This window comes from Schistocerca americana, chromosome 2 (genome assembly GCF_021461395.2).
Source record: "Schistocerca americana isolate TAMUIC-IGC-003095 chromosome 2, iqSchAmer2.1, whole genome shotgun sequence".
NCBI classification, from domain to species: Eukaryota; Metazoa; Arthropoda; class Insecta; order Orthoptera; family Acrididae; genus Schistocerca; species Schistocerca americana.
The window spans coordinates 197,038,315-197,058,889 of record NC_060120.1 but is presented as its reverse complement, the minus strand read 5'-3'; the positions used below and the strand labels follow the sequence as shown (position 1 = coordinate 197,058,889).

At 38.3% G+C, this 20,575-nt stretch overlaps 1 protein-coding gene across 3 annotated transcripts in view; it reads right to left on the bottom strand.

Moving 5' to 3' along the window:
• Positions 1-20,575, bottom strand: part of LOC124590782 — a 281,346-nt gene that overhangs the window by 122,683 nt on the left and 138,088 nt on the right. For all 3 annotated transcript variants that reach the window (XM_047131676.1, XM_047131675.1, XM_047131677.1), the window contains one exon: positions 14,123-14,296. In XM_047131676.1, coding sequence (XP_046987632.1) covers positions 14,123-14,296 — 174 coding nt within the window. The remainder of the gene's footprint in view (positions 1-14,122; positions 14,297-20,575) is intronic.

Here is a 20,575-nt window from a genome sequence, read left to right as displayed (position 1 = left end):
CAATTACCAACCACTCTCCAAGCCTTCTGAGCAGCTCTGCAGGAAGAATGGGCATTATTGCCTCAACATTAGATTGATGACTTCATTCACAGCACGTCCCATCATTATCAGGCCTCTATTGGTGCCAGTGGCGGTCACACCCCATACTCAGCACATTTACCAGTTGTCAGAATGTGTGTGCAAATCTGTTAAAATGGAAAAAAATGAATAACATTTTTGTCTACCATTATGCATGTGAAAACAAAACTAAATACCTGGTTACTACTAGAATGCCAACAGCAGTAGATCAGGAAATATTAAGAGTTGGAGACATGCAGTTTGAAAAAGTGAACACATTTAAGTATCTAGGCGTGGACATCACTTCGAGAAATGAGATTGAATCCAAACTGAAGAAGAGATTATGGGTGGGAAATGTGTGCTACTTCTCACTGAATAGATTACTTTCATCACGGATATTGTCTAGGAATTTAAAGATTAGAATATACAAAACTATTATTCTACCAATTATGCTGTATGGGTGTGAGACTTGGTCTCTCTGTGTGCAAAATGAAAAGCCGTTTCGAGTATTTAAAAACAAAATTTTGAGGAAAATTTTCAGAGCAAAGAGGGATGACATAAGTGGAGAGTGGTGAAAACTGCATAACGAAGAGGTTCACGAACTCTATTCAAGCCCTGACATAATCAGTATTATTAAATCACGTAGGCTGCAATGGGCGGGTCACGTAGCTCGAATGGATGAGGGCAGGGCAGCTCGCAGAGTACTGGTAGGGCACCTAGAAGGAAAACGTCCTGTGGGGAAACATCTACATCTACATCTACATCTACATCCATACTCCGCAAGCCACCTGACGGTGTGTGGCGGAGGGTACCTTGAGTACCTCTATCGGTTCTCCCATCTATTCCATTCTCGTATTGTTCGTGGAAAGAAGGATTGTCGGTATGCCTCTGTGTGGGCTCCCACCCCACCGAGGTGTAGATGGGAGGACAATGTGAAGGCTCATGTGAGGAGCCTAGGTATTGAAGGTGAATGGAAGGAAATAGCCCAAGACAGGGACAGATGGCGAAAATACGTTGCTGCGGTAATGGACTCTCGAGTCCGGTATGACCAGTGAGTAAGTAAGTAAATATTATGCACGTTTCATTTGATCACGTTATGTATTCTTTACATTGTTCCTACTTTACTATCATCTGTTTTTACTGTTTTGTGGCAAAATAAACACAACCATGCAAAATGTCCAATTGTTGCTTTGATTTTGGACAGTCGTGTATATAAAAGATACCAACCACTTCCTCCACAGTTCCTGTTCCTTTTCCACTTGGTGCCCTGCTTGTCGCTATTGATGGCACCTCCCTTTACGCTAACATCTCTAATGCCCATGGCCTAACTATTATTGAATACTATCTTTCCCAATGCCCTACAGATTCCACACCAACCAACTCCTTCCTAGTCACCACGACCAAATATATCCGCAGCCACAATAACTTCTTCTTTGAAGACATTACCTAGAAATAAATCCGAGGTACAGCTATGAGCACCTGCATGGCAACATCCTATGCAAACTTATTCATGGGTCGTATAGAGGAATGCTTCCTAAACACCCAGAATCCCAAACATCTCACCTGGTTCAGATTCACTGATGACATCTTTGTGATCTGGGTTGAGGGCGAGGACACCCTATCCCCACTCCTTCAGAACCTCAACATTTTCTCTCCCACCTTCCTCAACATTGACTTCCACCTCAAAGGTGGCTGCATCAGTACCTCTGTCCATGTCATACCTACCAGCCACTGGCAATACCTCCATTTAGACAGCTGCCACCCATTGCTTACCAAGAAGTCCCTTCAATACAGCCTGGCCACCCATGGCAATTGTATCTGTACTGATGAACAATCCCTCTCAAACAATACCGAGGGTCTCATTGAGACAGACCGTAATTACCCTTCCAACATTGCCATCTGGATCCTTCCCACCAACATCAGCTTTTCTGAACTGCATAGGTGGGAACTATCCCCGCAATATATCCTATGTTCCCATAACCCTCCTGGCCTCAACCTTCTTCAGCCACTGTCCTTACCCATCTAGACCCTTTCCTATTTCCATTCCAGCATTACACAGCCCTCTATTCCACCAATGCACTTTCAGACTTTTTACTTTTCTGCTACCCCCTCCCCTCCTCCTCCTTCCCCCATCCCTCTGTCTAATCTCCTGACAGCACCTAGCTGTCCTACCCTCCCTCCATTCATCCCTGTATGTTCCCACAAGTAGCACTTTACTGTCCCCCACCCCTATTTTCTACCTTGCTATCCCTACCCCAGCCTCCTCCTTACCCCCTTCACCTGGTTGCCTCTCCCATCATGCACTGCTGCTTGCAGTCTGGCTTCAGCTACCAGAAGCTGTCGTGTGTGTGTGTGTGTGTGTGTGTGTGTGTGTGTGTGTATTTGGCAAAGGCCTTGTTGGGCAAAAGCTCACTTTCAGACAGTCTCTTCGTTGGGCCTATCTGCGACTCAGCATCTCCATTAAATGGTGAGAAGCATGATACTAATTTTAATGTATTTATGAAGGGATTTCCATTAATCTTTAACACTGATAATGTATTCTTGCAATATGAAATCTACTTTTGTGTGATATGTCACATACCTTAGGTTTCCACACTCCTTTTGATTTCCCATTTATGCCTTGCCTTGCATCATATGATATATAGCAATGTTTCAATGCCTATCTGATATGGTTCTCACTGAGATGATATGATATGTGATACTACATGCAATGTAACTTGCAACATGATGCAGAAGCAACCTGCATCAACAGAGTGCACAGAAACATAGTGGAAGCATGTTAACTGGTTCACGCCAGGACAACAGTAACACAACACCTCTGTTGTATTGCCTGGCACAACATGGAGTGCTGGCTGTCCCATGCAATTTGTGTCATACGATACATATGATACACAGGAAGGGAAATTTCAAGTCATCCGATGTACCCAAAAAAAGTTATTTTATATAGATGAAGCAAAGTTAGATCCATCTCTATAGTTGGTTTCTCAGTAGAACTTTTGCCTTTCACCTAAAAAATTAAAAACCACCATCTCAACATTTGTGCACAGTCTCTGCTACAAAGTCTTTCTGATTCATCTTTGAAGAAATTATTCAGTTAAAAAAAAAATGATTTTTCACATTTTACAGTCTGACGTCATAGCTTGATAATGAATTTCCAAGTAAAAGTTACTGTGTACATTCCAGAAAGTTTGCAGTGAAAAGTGCAGTCACTTGACAGTTCATGTTTGGTGCATTTTATGGCATGCATTTCTACACACAAAATATAGCTAACTTATTGAAATCGGTCTTACTGATGAAAGGAGAGCTATATCCATTTTCATTCTCGAGAAACTGTATGAGATATATTCGAGGCTGTCTGCAATAAGGCTGGCAGCAAGGTGCCACATGTGAGGTTACTGCCACCTACTATGGCCTGCTATGTGGAATGCAGAGCTCCCTCATGTTTCTCTTGTTTGTATGCTGCCAGTACAAGCTGAAGCTGGATATGAAAAAAACTTACTGGAAAGAAAAGACACCAGGATTCGTCTGCTAATGTTGCTGACTGTTTTTTTTCTTTTTTTCAGTCCTGATACCAGGAAACTTTGCAACACATGTAAGAGAGATCTGAAAGCTAAATTCCTCTTACTTCTAAATGAGCAGCTTGATGAAGCTAAGAAAACCATGTCAGGATTTTCCCTGGCTTCTTTGTGTTTCTTCAAACACATTATCTACCCCTATGCACAGTTCACGACCCACTCCTACACCACTGATGGTGACCTATCTCTCTTCAAATCCAGAAATGGTTCTTCTAGATGCTCCTCAAGCTGAGTCATTTAATACTTTGCAAAACTGAAAAGTTGCAGAAATGCTATCCTAGCTTTTATTAATTTGTAGCTATTGTTAACATACACATCACACTGAATAGAGTACCATACTAGATGGTCTTACTAAAAATAAACTTTTCACTGTGGCATATTTAGCACCACTCAAACACTTGCACCAACTTACCGTACTGTAATGATTAGCTTCTCAACAGAGAAGTTGCAAGTAAAGAATTCATGTTTTTCTTTGTCAGAGTAGCTGATATTAATTGCTCCAGAGAGTAGAAGCTGCCTGGACTCAGTCTACAGAATTCGTGGAATTTGTGTTCCTGTTGGGAGAGTTCATGGGAAATCACAGCTGCACTATGTTTGAAATTTATCACATTGTATGGGTGCACTCAAAACTTCCTTTTCTTTTTAAGTTTTTCGAATTTAAAATAATAATGATAGTCACAATAACATCCTCTGTAGAAGGATGCAACTGAAACTGAAGCAGAAATGTGATTCGTGCTGTCTTGTTGCTTGTCGTATGGTGATTCACATCAATTGTCATATCCCACATTGTATTATCTCAGAGTGAACCACACCTTATATCTCAAATACTCATTTAGAATGTGTTATCTTCATGTTATCCACCACATGTTAGTCAGTACTCGTAGGTATTGCTACTTCCTGATCTCATGTCCCCTTGTTCTTTCTGGCTTTGGTATTCTGGATCTAATAAAAGTTGTCTTATTATCACATTGCCTCCAGTCTTTTACTATTTATTGTAATTATCTTATTTATTTCCTGTCTTTTAACTGGTTGCAGTGGTTCCACTGCTATAGTTACATACTAAAAGGTAACAGAAATGAATGCCTGCATGTATTGTGGTTCAGAGCATATACAAATTAAGTGTCCAGTTCCTAGTTTTATTTTTTTATTTACTTTTATCTTTGTAGTTTTGATATTTTTATCCAGGGGTTCTTTATTGATTACTTCATTAAAAAAGTGTGCACAAGTATGAGTGATGACTTGGTTTGTACTTATTATTAAATATGATGTCAAACTAAATTGTCAGGAAAACAGAATGACATGTGGGTATAATGCTTAACATTTTATGTAAATGGCCACAATGGCTCTGTTTTTGACAAGGAAGAGGGAAATCTGCACACGATCTTACTTCATTCTTTTTGTTGCAAACTGAATATAACAACTGCTTGAATAGAAATAGTATTGTTGTAACAATTTATATTTCAATGATATCGATCCTTCTACATGTGATACACACCAAATAATCCTTTCTTCCCTTCCTAACACTAGCATTCATATCTTAGGTAATATAGACCACACATAGAGTGTACCTGTCTATACAGGTTTATCTTTGACTTCTTTGTCATGAGGTGTCGCTGCATACAGTTCAGAGCTCCCTCACACTAGCCAATAGTCTGGCTGTGTGCTACTCTTTGTATAGAAACAGATATCACAGATGCATCCGTCAAAGGCAGAAATATGGTAAATCATCTTACAAAATGGTCTTTTCAACCACTGCCTGCTTACAATTTTTACTTGTACTTATAAAGTGTTTAATTTTGCTTCCCTTTATTATAAATTAGTTCAATGATGCAATGCATGAAATTATATGACTGTAATCTGAAATTATATGACTGTAATCTAGAACATACATGTTTAATGGGTTAAACATTGTAAGTGCCCTTTTTTTATTCGGCCTTTATTTCATTTTTGTGTTTGCGACTATAACCAACCTGGTATTCTCACAACTTTTTTTCTGGTATGTATGCACTTCCTCCAAAATGGCTACACAGCTGAAATTTCACAGTATACACAATAAAAATAAAATGCAAACGAAATGACACAATTTCAGAGACTTTACTGGTCTCATACAGACATGGTTTTATATAAAAAAAAGAATCATATCTACATGAGACTAGTCTGAAACTGTGTCCTTTCATTTCTATAAGTACCACCACATGGGTTTCACACTAGATCCCCCATTTATGTTTGATACTGAGGTGCTTTTCCAGAACATGGAGAGCCTCTGCAATTTTGTGTGTAAGGGGGAATTTTAAGTAGACTGGAGAGGTAGTGAGAGTTTGGATTGAGGAGAGAGGCATATCAGGGTAATCCATGCAATTGTGTGAACTGCTGTGCCAAGGTGGTTAACACACCTACCTAGTAAGCTGGAGACTCAGTGGAGACTCAGGTTCGATTCCTGGCCTTGGTGCAAATTTTCACTTGCTGCTTCAGTCTATGTAGATAAAAATGGATATTTTCCATAATCCAGATAATTTCTTTCAAGAAGTTATCTTAATTGTGGACCATGTATCAACTAAAATAAAGTGTGGCACTAACAAGAAACTAAAAAAGACATGGCTTGGGCAAATAGAGAAGTAGGACTAATTTTATGTTACAAGTAATACATACTATGCTGCCTTAAAATCGAAAAACCTCTGTATAATGTCTAAAATTAATTATCTAAATAACAGAATTAAATTTATATGGGCAATAGTTGAAAGAGAAACTGGGAAATAAGTTAAAAAATATGATTATTTTGTTGGTAAAGAAAAGTACTGAGTAATAAATTATAGTGCCACATAGCCAATGTATTTCATAACTTCTTCCTGGAAGTAGCTCAAAAGATTGGCACTACAATTCAAGGGACACAGTAAAGGAACACATTCACTCTGTTGTGCATGTCAAAGAAAACATTACTAAGTATTTCAATAACAGTTCTATACCTAATCATGGAACAAGGGGTAGTATGCACCTGTATTTACAAGTAAAAACAAGCAAAAAACTAAAAACAACATTTCCTACTAAGGAATAAAATTATGTAACAAATATCCTATGGAGATGAACAGGGTTTCTAAAACACATCCATTTATAAAGGCAACTAAAACATTCTTCAAAAGTAATACTTACTTCACAATCAAAGATTACTTATCGGACTCAGAGAGTAGTGAGTTGATAATGGAAATGGGGTAATTACAATACCTTGTCACATTAAAAATGGTTTTACAAGAAAATCATGTTCCAAGAACTAAAGTGCACGACAGTAATGTCTTATCATTGTCCTGGGCTCAACATCTCATTCTTCATTCAACTGACTCAGTTTTTCAGGTTGAGTGATGGGAAGGCATTAAAAATGTATGGGGCATAGTGGCTTGTTTCTGGACCTGGAGTCAGTTTTCTGAACAGACATGTTCATGATTCAGGAGTCACCAGTGGGTGCCCTTGACGCATGCAGCGATGAAGAGCAAAACTATGTTTATACTATAAGTTATCTGAAGCAAATTGCGTATATATCAAAGAACATTGTACAACAAGGACCAACCAAATGAGTCAGTGTAGTTGTAAGAGACTGTCCTCATATTTGGCAGGATGGAGTTAACTCTGTTCAGCCATCCTGAGTTAGGCTTTCTGTGTTTCTCCTAATTCATTTCAGGAAAATGCCGGGATGGTTCCATCATTAAGGCCATGGCTGAACACCTGTCCTAACATCATAAAAGTATACCTATATATTTCGCGTGTATGTACATTTGTGGGCTATTCATTTTCATTGCATTGTGTTGACACATCATGTTTCATTCACATCCAAATCACAACTACTCTAACAAAATTTAAAGTTTAATTACTTCCCTCAAAACCAAAATTCTCATGGAACCCACAATATCACAAGTAAATTATTAAAATCCCATTCTCCACATATATGCAGTCACATACACAATACATCACAATCACAGGTATATTTCTAGATGGAATTAAATATGCTTTTGTTAGATACCTTCACAAGGAAACAATTCCTTGTGAATACCTTCACAATCAACAAGGAAGGATGTTAACAATTACCGGCCAGTGTCATTGCTTATCTCCTTCTCAAAGGTAGAAGAAGAGGCTTATAACACACACACACACACACACACACACACACACACACACACACACACATACACACACATCCCAAAATGAAATACTCTTGATGTAGAGAAACAAGCATTGTCACCATTTGAGAGATACAGAGGCGAGTGAGTGTGCCAGGACTAACCCCAGTTCACTGCTAGTAGCGCACTTCACCACAACGCATCTATGCGTAGCGCACAAGTATTGCACCACAATTTAAGACTAGAATTAAAAAGTAAAGTTGCTTTTCCACACTTTGTCAGCATGTGTTTTGGTATAATGTTTAAACAGTCAAATATCAGATTGACCAGATAAATATATTTCCCTAAATACATCATTTTAAGAAAAAAATAAGTCACGCTAAATAACAAAGCTAGGAACCCAAAAACTGGTCATAATGTGCAGATGTAGTCAAAATTAACTAGTACAAGTCTCAATGCAATTAACCCAATATTTCGGTCAGAATAGGCATTTTTAAGAAAAATTTCAAATAAATATTAGACTTAGAAATATGAAAATTTGTATGAAGCTTCAGTTTAGTATAAAAACATTAATTATGTAACCCCACTAAGCTACCTCTATTAGTTTTCGAGTAGTTTACTGAAAACTAAATTTGGAACTAAAATGTCCTTAATTGTAGTAGGTTAAGTATTTATTAATGTTAGGAAGTTTTTGTTGCAGTACATGATGAAACCTACTAAATAATAGAGCTATAACAAGTTTCAAGGCCTGGATGTAAATAATAACAAATATAAGATCTCTTAAAGTTGTAGTTCAGCTGTCATGTTCTACTGTCAGTTCCATTCTAAAAAGTCTAGACGGCAAAGTTTATATGTAGGTGAGCTAAAACTTTTTCTGTGATTTTAACCAACTTAACTACATTCATACAAAAATTACAAAGACACTAAATATTACGGGCTGAGAAAGCAGCTGTTTAGAGGCTACTACAGTGGGCGTAGAGCGGATGACAGCAGGTGTTCCCTTGGCCGTCTGCTGTGCCAGTATATAAATACACTCCGAGGGGCAAGACAAGACTTCACTTCACACTCAGCTACCGTACGATCCGCATCAGTCAAATGCCAGAGCGCGCGCCCGCCATGGATGATGTTAGAGACAGGCTGTTAAGAGATGCATATTTTCAGTAATAATAGAAAGTGAACTCACGAAGGCTGTACACCGTCTTGGATCATTTAGATTTTTGAAAAGACTTTACTTTGCACCCAGCCACTGTACGATCCACGTCAGTCAAATGCCAGAGCACGGGATGCCTCAGATGACATCACCGCCAGACTGCAACTAAACTCATGTTTTCGGTACAAATAGAAGTGAAATCAAGAGCACTGTACACCATCCTGGATTGCTTAATAGATTTCACAGAAGTAACTGTTACTGTTAGTGTGCCACCTGTATGGTTAACAAATCCACATGGCAAGTGGTGACAGTTATTTTCCACTTTAGTGGCAAGCAATTATTTTGATTATCAAAGACAGGGCAAAAGACAATTTAATAGGAACTTACTGTAGAAGTAGCCTCTGAACTGCTCATAGTGCTGTTTAGGATAGGGAGATTTATTATTAGTATTAACATAATGTATATTGCAATGTTGTGCGTGTGAAGCTTTGCCAAATATATCTATCAATTAAAACTCAAAATCTTCATTTATAATCATAGTCCTGATCCTGCTGAGCAAATAGAGAATATAAACATTTCTTTCAGTGGGCTGGACATGAATGTGAACTTGCAGACTGGGAACTATGATCAGTATGTTCTCCATCACTTTGTGGATGACCACAGAAATAGTTTCCAGACTGTCGTAAAAGACGGCGAACAATACTTCAAATATTCTAATATTTCCTGCTACTTATGATTACCTATGACTTATTATTATATGATATTATTATTATTATTATTATTATTATTATTATTATTAACCCACCACCCCACAGTTTCAATCTGCAGGCTTTCATGGCCATTATCATTGAAAGTAAGACCACCTGGGTTGTTACGCTGTGTCATATTCCTCTCAAAGCATCTTCTTAACAACCAACTGGAGACAAAGAAAGAGTCCTAAAGAATACCCCAAAAGAGAGATCGATACACTGATTAATAAAGAAGAAATTTCAGCAGGAATACAATGCAGTGTAATGACCTAGAAGATTTTACCTTCAATAAAATATTTTGTCTGTCTTAATTTGTATATCAAAAGGATCTCTCTATACAACACATGATTTTTCAATTTATGGATAAGATTATACAAATTTAAATGAGAAAATACTGCCAACTTGTATTTTCTATGACTTTGCAAAAGCATTTGATTGTGCAGTTCAAAATATTCACCTAGAGAAGTTCAAATGTTATCGTGTTAGATATCTTGCTAGTAATGGTTTTCATTCTAACTAAATGGGTGCGAAGTGTCACAGGAAGAAACGCAAGGAGTGTACACAATGATACAACATCATTAACGTGGGGAATGATGACTTCAGGTGAACCACAGTGGTGGTGGTGGTGGTGGTGGTGGTGGTGGTGGTGGTCTTAATCTCTGTCAAGGTTATGGGACTAGTTGATGGGAAATATAGTAATATTATCATAATGCTAACTTATGCATATTTTTTTATCTATAACATTGATATTTGTCGTTTTTATGTCCTACATCTGCAAGTACACTGAAGTGACAAAGAAACTGGTATAGGCACATGTATTCAAATACAGAGATATGTAAACAGGTAGAATATAGCGCTGTGGTCAGAAATGCCTATATAAGACAACAAGTGTCTGGCACAGTTGTTAGATTGGTTACTGCTGCTACAACAGCAGGTTATCAAGACTTAAGTGGGGTGTGGTGTTATAGTCAGTGCACAAGTGCCGGGATACATCATCTCTGAGGTAGCAATGAAGTAGAAATTTTCCCTTACGACCATTTTATGAGTGTACCATGGGTATCAGGAATCCAGTAAAACATCAAATCTCCTCACCTCTGTGGCCCGAAAAAGATCCTGCAATAACAGGACCAATGACGACTGAAGAGAATTGTTCAATGTGGTAGAAGTGCAATCCTTCTGCAAATTGCTAAAAATATCAATGCTCGGCCATCAACAAGTGTCAGCATGCGAACCATTCAACAAAACATCAATATGGGCTTCCAGAGCCAAAGGACCACTCATGCACCCTTTATGACTGCCCAACACCAAGCTTTACACCTTTCCAGGGCCCGTGAATGATGACATTGGACTGTTGATGACTGGAAACATGTTGCCTGGCCAGACAAGTCAGAAACAACCTCATAAGTCCATGGACCCTGCATGTCAACAGGGGATTGTTCAAGTTGTTGGAGGCTCTGTAATTGTGTGGGGTGTATGCAGTTGGTGTGATATGAGACCCCTGATACATCTAGATATGACTCTGACAGGTGACACGTACATTATTGAGCATATCTGAGATGACTGCAATGTGCTTTTCTGAAGAGATCTCCACCCCCTTGTACTCTTATGGATTTATGGACAGCCCTGCAGGATTCATGGTGTCAGTTCCCTCCAGCACTACTTCAGACATTAGTGGAGTCCACACCACATCATGCTGTGGCACTTCTGCACGCTTGCGGGGGACTTACACGTTATTAGGCAGGTATACCACTTTCCTTGGCTCTTCAACGTACATACATACTCCACAAGAAATCCAAATGGTGCATGGTGGAGTGTACCTCATAGCGCTACTAGTCATTCATTTTCCATTTGCAAATGTAGTAAGGGAAAATGATTGCCAGTATGCCTCCATATCAGCCCTAATTTCTCTTACCTTGTTTACTGGTCCTTGTGTGAAATGTCAAAGTTCCTGTCTTTGACATAAATAGGTGCTAATTCAAATATATCTTTAGACAAAAAGCTTAGTTTTGCACGGAAATTACTCATACAATTGCCACTGACAGGGCCAGTTTACACTAACATGAATGTCTTTATGCAGATCCAAATGTTCAACGTTATGAATATCTCTTGCTAGAAAAAGTGTTGCAATAATGATAATATTGAAGGATAGGTTATTTAATATGGTATATTATGATGTAGAAACTATTAATGGTGACGATGGATATGGAATGTGATAGTATTACTTGTGAGTGCATTCCGACTACACATAGAAAGGAATATTTTTGGAAGAAATGTGCAGATATGTAATACATGAAAAATTAGCATGTTAAGTGAATTCTGTTATTCACTGTATGATGTCAAGCACTCCAAAAACCAAGGCCCTGAGGTTTATCAACACAAATCAACTAGTAGTAATGAAGTAATAAATAAATAAATAAATAAATAAAGTAGTATGTCTAATAATAAACAAGAAAACAATGACGTGTGACCTGCTGTGAACGACAGAGTGAATGGATGACAATAGCCAGAACAGACACAAACCATGATCCACAATAGTTGTATAAGTATACTTGCCTCCTAGCTCCATAGATGACTAAGAGATTCAAAAAACACATTATGTGGCAAATAAATTATTCAGAACATTAAGGGAGATGAAAATTTAACTCCACTGTAGCACAGGATTTTGAGAGAGAGAAAAGGAAAGAAAGCAACATAATACATGAGCATGGGCTGGAGGAAAGGAATGACAGGTGAATGCACTTGGAAGAAATTTACAAAAAGCACAATTTTATCATTGCAAACACTTGGTTTATGAATCATGAAAGGGATCTGGAGACAGCAGAAGGTTTCAGATGGATTATATGACACAACCATGTCTTAAATTGTACAACATTTCCAAGAGCATATGTAGACTTTGACCATAACTTATTAGTTACAAAAACATGCTAAAGTACAAGAAATTCCAAAAACATATAAAGTTAAGGAGATGGGTCCTGTATAATTTGAGTTTCAAAGGGAGGATTAGGCAATGACTAACATAAACAGGGAACAGGAATGCAATAGATGAATACTGGGTAGCTTTGGGATATGAAATAGTAAAAGGGGGTGGAGGGGGTGTACGCAAGTGCAATGGGTCAATGGTCAGGTCTGTGGCCCTGTGGCCTGGATTCATCATTTCCACCAGCAGACTGCCATCTGCTTACCCAGGCCTCTACCTGCAAACTGATACCCCTTCAGCAGACTGTCATATGAATAGCTGGACCACAGACAGATTTCATCAGATAGCTGCCAGTAGCCACACACTGCCAGACAAATCTGCAGACTAGCCAAGTGGACTAGTCCTCCTATGACTGCAGGTCTTTAATTTAACACATCATAGCTGCAAAATACTGACACAAAATACTAACAGAACAATGGAACAATGGTTGTGGCTGGGAGAAAATCAGTTTGTTGCCAGAGAATTGAAGGATCATGCAAGACAATACAAATAACTTATCTAAGAAGAAACACTGACAGAATACAAAGAAACATTTATAGCATTTGTAGATTTAGGAAAAGGTTTTCACAGTACTTTGAATACACTCACAAATTCTGTAGTTAACCAGGATAAAATATAGGGAGTAAAATGACATGAATGGAAGGCAGGGTAGTAGCCTCCGTTATTCAATCTGTACATAGAGCAAACATTAAAGGAAACAAAGGAGAGGTAAGGAAAGGGAAAAAAAAAACTAAGTTCTTTTGATGACACTGTAATTCTGCTAGAGATAACAAATGACTTGGAAGATCAGTTGAATGGAAAGGATAGTGTCTTGAAAAGATGTTGTAAGATGAGGAAATGATACACTAAAAGTAGTAGATGAGCAAGAGAAAATGACGGTGACAGACGGATACAGGATCTATAATGCAGACTGGCAAAAGTAAAAAAAGGTTTCCTGAAAAAAGAGGAAAATATTAAAAGTGAATGTGAATTTAAGTGGAAGGTACACTTTTCTGAATACATTTATATGGGGTGTAGTTTTATAAAGAAGTGAAATTTTGACATAAACAGTGCAGACAAGAATATAACAGAATTGTTTAAAATTGGAGAATAACTTCGTAGGATACACCCTAAGGCACCAGTCTGAGTGAGATGGCAATGATTCCCTTCCCGACCCTTAAAACAAAATATAAAAAAGCACTTGTACTCTATCTCTAACACCCTTGTTGTCAAAACTCTCATCTTCCTTCCTTCCTTCATCATCAGGAATAACTAATTTGATAATGTGGGGGGGGGGGAGGGGGGGACAATAGCAGGATACAAAATTTAAAGGGAGACTAAGGCTCAATACCACAAACTAATTCAAACTGACATAAGTTGCTGTAGTTACACAGAAATGAATAACCTTGCACTTGTACAGAACGGACTAGCATGGAGAGCTGAATCAAACCAATATCTGAATTGAAGACAACAAAAACATAATATCAAATACTAATACACAGGAAAAAAATTCTGATAAACTCACTTACTGTTAAGCATGAGACACAGACAAACTCTCCTGCATGTTTCTTCAAATGCCTGTACAAGTATATGGCCTTGTGGAATTCTTTGTCACAGATATCACAATTGTAAGGTGGACCTGTGTCCAGTACATAATGCTTTTTAGTTGAGTCACTTGTAACTTGCTTCTTATCTGAAGAGATCTGCAGAGAGAAAAAGACACTTTGAATTAAAAAATAATGACTAGAAGACAAAAATAAAATGAAGTGGAAGAAGAAAGAGACAACCATTTACAAAATGTAGGCGAGAAGTCAACAATCTTTCTTTATTAAGGACAGTGTATCTCATTGTATTGGCTACCTGTGGTATCACTTATTCAGGTGCTTCATTTGGGGAAATCTCCTCATGTCATATTTTAAGGGTCATATCTCTGAGTCATACCTGAGAGTCAGTATGATTCATTTAAACTGAATGTTCTTATAGTATTCAATTTATTTGTTTACGTATTCATTTTCAGATCATGGGTCCATCTCTGTACAGTTCACAAGGTATTGAACTGATCAGTCAACAAAAGTGTGTGTGTGTGTGTGTGTGTGTGTGTGTGTGTGTGTGTGTGTGTGTGTGTGTGTGTGTGTTTGGAGACAGAGGGGGATGGCAATTGCGAGGAAGAAGGTAGTACAAATATTGGAAAACAGGGAAAGGGGGCATCAAACAACTGTTACAAAAGGAGGATGCTGTAGCACAGAGAGTGAGAGAGAGAGAGAGAGAGAGAGAGAGAGAGAGAGAGAGAGAAAGCAGAGTATAATAGTACAATGATGGGATAGGGAAGTAATTGTATCAAAAAAGGGAATGAAAGGTTGAGGGCAAGGGTCAGAAAGGGGCAGATGATGAAGTACACTAGTAGAGGCTGATGTCAAGGGAACAATGGGTGAGGGAGGTGTAGTGGAGGGACAGTTCCTACCAGGTAACACAAGTGAAGCTAACATAGATGTGTGTATGGAGGGGCGAGAGCTGGCAGGGGTGAGGGGTGAGGGGTGAGGGGGGAAAGGTGGGTAGAGGGGGGAGTCATGTTCAAATGGCACAAGTAGTGAAGAAACTTTGAAGTCATTACTGTTGTGGTGTGAGGTATGTCACGTTTGGCACTCAGATGATTGAGTTTGTCCTTAGCCGTAAGTTGCTGGCGGCCATCAGACAACTGGTTATTACTATGTCCGCGTAGAATAATGCCTAGTAATTGCAGAACAGCTGGTATTCAGAATGGCACTGTTAAGTGCAACAGGCACAACACCTGATTTGTTTGTGCAGCACATTTTCGCAATTTTGATGGAGATAAACTAATGCTGCAGTGTTCATCTTCAGCACGCCAGTGCAGAAGGTGGCATAGAAACAGCTAAGTAAAAAAATCCATGCAGTTTGCACTTTTATTTATACCTAAAAACCAGCTTTGGAATTTTCCTTTCTGTGAGACCAAATATGCAAGAATTGTGTCTGAAATTCTAGTACTATTCAATTCACTTCTGCATAATCTTTTGCTAATAGTATCAATACCCATCAGTAATGTGATATACTGTGAAATTTCAAACATTCACGAATGCCGTGATAAACTCGTACCGTTACTGTCAGCTGTAGGCTTAAACTAACTTGTGGTCCTGTTGTAACTGAAAACTTTAGAGAAAATCTCAGTTCACTTGTATTTAAGCTCCCCAATCATACTGTAATCATTGGTGGATACTTTAATCATCCACCAATCAATTGAGAAAGTTACAATTTTGTTACTGGTGGGCATGATAAGACATCTTGTGAAACATTAATGTCTCCTCTGAAAAGTATCTATAAGACATAGTTCAGAACCTCATTAATGATGGAAATATATTGGATCTTATCTCTTTGAGGTTGTCCACATTGAAATTGGTATCAGTGACCATGCAGTTGTAACAGAAAGGTATAAGTGTTCAGTAAACTAGAAAAAAATCAGTAATGTCATATCTCAATGAGGGACTTGAAACTTTCACCACAGAGCAGGAGCATGTAGAGGAACTATGACTCGAGTTATAAGAATAGTTGCCCATGCACTGGATAGGTATGTACCAAGTAGAACAGTTCATAATGGAAGGGACACTGCATGGTATGGTAAGCAGTCACTGTACAGAAACTTCTCAGAAAACAGAGACTAATGGATAACAGGTGTAAGACAAAGCATAGGACTGTAGATAGAGAGATGCTGAATGAAGCACATCTGGCTGTCAAGAGAGCAACATTTGAAGCCTTCAATGACTACTGTAGTAGAATACTATTGAATGACCTTTCACAAATCCCAAAGAAATTCTGTTCATATGTAAAGGCTGCTAGGCTATTAATGCAACCAAAGTTAGTGTGCAGTCCCTAGCGAATGAGACAGGAACTGAAACTGAGGGTAGCAAAGCAACAGCTGAAATGCTTAACTCAGTTTTCATTTGTTCCTTTAAAAAGGAAAATGCAGGAGAATTGCCCCAATTTAGTCCTCATACCACTGGAAAGATGAGTGGAATAAGTGTTGAGAAACAGCTGAAATCGTTAAAATTAAGCAAAGCACCAGAGCCCGATGGAATCCCTATCCGATTCTACACAGAATTTGAAGCTGAGTTAGCCCCTCTTCTAACTATAACCCATAACAGATCCTTCGAACAAAAAACTGTGACCAGTAGTTGGAAAAAAGCACAGGTCACACCCATCTACAAGAAGGGTAGCATAAGTGATCCACAAAACTACCATCCAATATCCTTGACACTGATTTGCTGTAGAATCTTAGAATATATTCCGAGCTCAAACATAATGAGGTATCTCAAACAGAATGACCTCCTACATGCCAACCAGCACAAATTCTTTATACATAGATCATGTGAAACCCAATTCACACTTTTCTCACATGAGAAACGGAAAGCTATGGATCAAGGCATACAGGTAGGCACAGTATTTTTTTATTTCTGAAAATCATTTGACACAGTACCACACCTAAGCTTACTACCAAAAGTATGATTATATAGGGCACAAAGTGAAATTTCTGTCTGGATTGAGGCCTTTTTGGTAGGGAGGATGCAGCATGTTATCTCGCATGAAAAGTCATCATCAGACGTAGGAGTAATTTCAGGTGTGCCCCAGGGAAGTGTGTTGGGACCCTTGTTTGTATATTAATGACAGACTTTTTGAAGATTATGCAGTTATGTGTAATGAAGCAGTGTCTGAAGGAGCTGCATTAATATTCAGTCAGATCTTGGTAAGACTTCAAAGTGGTGCAGAGATTGGAAACTTGCTCTAAATGTTCAGAAATTTAAAACTCTGCACTTAACAAAATGAAAAAGATGATGTATCCTATGCCTGCAATATCTATGAGTCACAGCTGGAATCAGCCAACTCATACAAATACCTGGGTGTGACACTTTGTAGGGATATGAAGTGGAATGATCACATAGGCTCAGCCGTGTGCAAAGCAGGTGTAGACTGCAGTTTATTGGTAGCATACTGGGGAAATGCAATCAGTCCACAAATGAGATTGCTTACAAATCGCTCATGTGACCCATGCTAGGATATTCCTCAAGTGTGTGGGAACCACACCAAATAGGACAAATGGGGGATATTTAACTTATAAAGAGAAGGCCAGCATGAATGGTCACAGATTTGTTTAATCCATAGGACAGTGTCACAGAGATGAAGAAACTGAACCGGCAGATTCTTAAAGACAGATGTAAACTATCCTGCTATTAATAGCTTTAACTGTCATCAGTTAACGAACCAACACTACAGTGCAACAAATAATTTTCTATTTCTTCATATTCATTGAAAAACAATTTTACTTTTATGATGATTAGCCAATTAGCAATAATGAATCTCAATATTTAAGCCAGATCGGTAAGCTACACTTATTAACAAAGTCTCACATTTCATTGGTGGCAGATCAGATCAAAGATACACAAATATGATGTACATAGATAATTTTCCCACACACTGATTCATAATCGCTAAATGCCTGTGTAATGTTTGATACCTGCCAACTAACTAATGTTGTTGCAAACTCATGACTGATTCACAATTAAGGATATATTTGAACATCTAACCGCAGACTGACTGATGACGACACAGAAATATTAACATTTTGATGACTAACGACTGACTTTAATAGTTATTAACATTACAAATGGTTACTGGCTCAATCATTGTCCACCACACTAACTTCATGACAGGTGAAAAACTAAAAATAAAAATTTGATTTGATACATTACTTAATAAGATGAAAGAGAGCAAAATCAGAGAACACAGAATGGTAGAAAGGAAAAGAGCAAGTTGGTTTAACTATGACCTGAATTATTAAAAAATTCAAAATTATACATACTATTTCAGATAAATAAATTTTTACTTCCACAGTGGTTCCCAGAGCCCAGCAAAAGCTGTAAAATAATGTAATTTTCCAAATCAAGAAATCACCAAACTAACAAGTACTTCTAGTAGAGGTGGGTATTTTTGGAATAAGAAAATCAGGGGCATTAAACTATGGGACTAAATTTGGAAAACAGTCACAAGTTAACATTTGAATACTTTAGAACAAGAGAACTTTGATTATGAATAATTCTTGAAATATGAAGTTTTTGAAGAAAACAAACTGCTTATGGATGGTAGAAGAATGAGGGCTATAAAATGAGTCACAGTAATTCAGCCAGAAACATCTATTAGCTCACTGCAGATTTCATCTCCACATGTTTTTGATGAATCTTAAGTTTTGAGTATTTTTTTTGGAAAATTATTTTCAGTTAAGCCAACTGTACTACTGTCTTCAGTACTTGGGAAATTACTCTGTGGATAATAAAATTCTATAAATTCCTGCTTGAATATGAAAGTAGCTATTTTGTGTGATTGTCATATATGTGCTATCTACAAAAAAGAATGAATTAAAGGAAAAAAACTTGTCTGATGTTAGGAGTGGTGCAAGAACTAGAAGGATGGTTCAACTTTGTCTGCTCAACAGTTCAGAGTTAAACAAATTCACATCATTAGGGAAGGTGCACTAACTCAAATGGACTACAGTGGTTGTGTCCTTGCTGGTGGGACCATTTGACCAATCACCTCAAGTGATTGAAGAAAACCATAGAAAATCTATATCTCGAGGGCAAGACAGGAGTTTGAACCTGCTTCAGGTGATTACAGACGGAATATGTGATAAGTTTCTGCATGTCATACAAGAAATAGCAAATTAGGACAGCTGAACTGTACTTGCTCCTTCCAGATCTTATCACAGTAAACAAGATTCATATATAAGGTAGTCTATTGGTCAGTGTCCTTGCCTCTAGACTCTCTGGGGACCCAAGTTCAATTCTTGGCTGAATGAGTGATTTTCTTTGTCCAGAGACTGGGTGCTTGTGTTGTCCACATCACTTCGTCTCATCTTCATTGACAGGCAAATCACTAAAGTGGTGTCAAATAGAAAGACTTGCACCAGTTAGCTGAAAAACTTCAGATGGGGTCTCCTGGCCAATTGTGCCATATACAAGGTAAAACTTAGACTTACTTTAAGGTTTTCTTCCCATGCATGGCCTACAGCTAACAATACAATATAAGTTGAAAACATACAATTTCAGTAGACAAATGGTAATATGCTGGGAACAAGGCAATGTTCATATTTAATGCCAGTTTTTGAAGAAGTCACTTCACACCACTTTGAAAGTCAACTGACACACTATGCCAGTCAGTGAATACTGATTAGTAGTCCAAAAGAAGTGTGTAAAACAGATCTGTTAACAAGTTTATGGAATGCTTTACAGTCCCAGTCTGATAACTTTTGTGTCCATGTTTCTGCTACCACTGTGGGTTTCACACTAATGCCAAATAGGAAGTCCAAAACACCAAAATCACTTATCACACATGCACAGCTCACAGGTCAACCTGGTAACACATGGTAGTCTGTAGTAATAAACCTGTGGTAAACTATCAACACATTACCACCTGATCTTCCAGTAACAGCGTCATCACAGGGCTCTGACCTCCTGAGAAGAATTCATATATTTCACATATAAATAATTTTTATTTATTCAATTAAATCTTACAAATCATCAGTTTTGAGCTGAAATGTAATACCATACAGCTGCATTTCCACTGTAAACCCAAAGTGCTATAGAGCTATGATGGGACTATTGTTTTGTGATGCCTAATTACTGCCTTCATGACATGCAGTGTCAACATGATAAGGATTCTCAGTACCTCTGTTGTGACAGTGCCACGACATTCAAAAGTGCCGCTACGTTAGTACGCGAACACGGCGATAGAGGCACTCCGCAGCTCGGCCGAGCGCGGGAGCGCCACCTGGTTATGAACGGTGCCGGCCGCATGTCACGGCCCGGCAGTCGAATGACAGATACGGAGTTAGTAACATGTAACCCGCTAGTGTTTCTACTTTTGTATCTCCACGCACTTTATTAGTGATTAAAGGTTATAACAACCTCGTATCTGCTCATAGT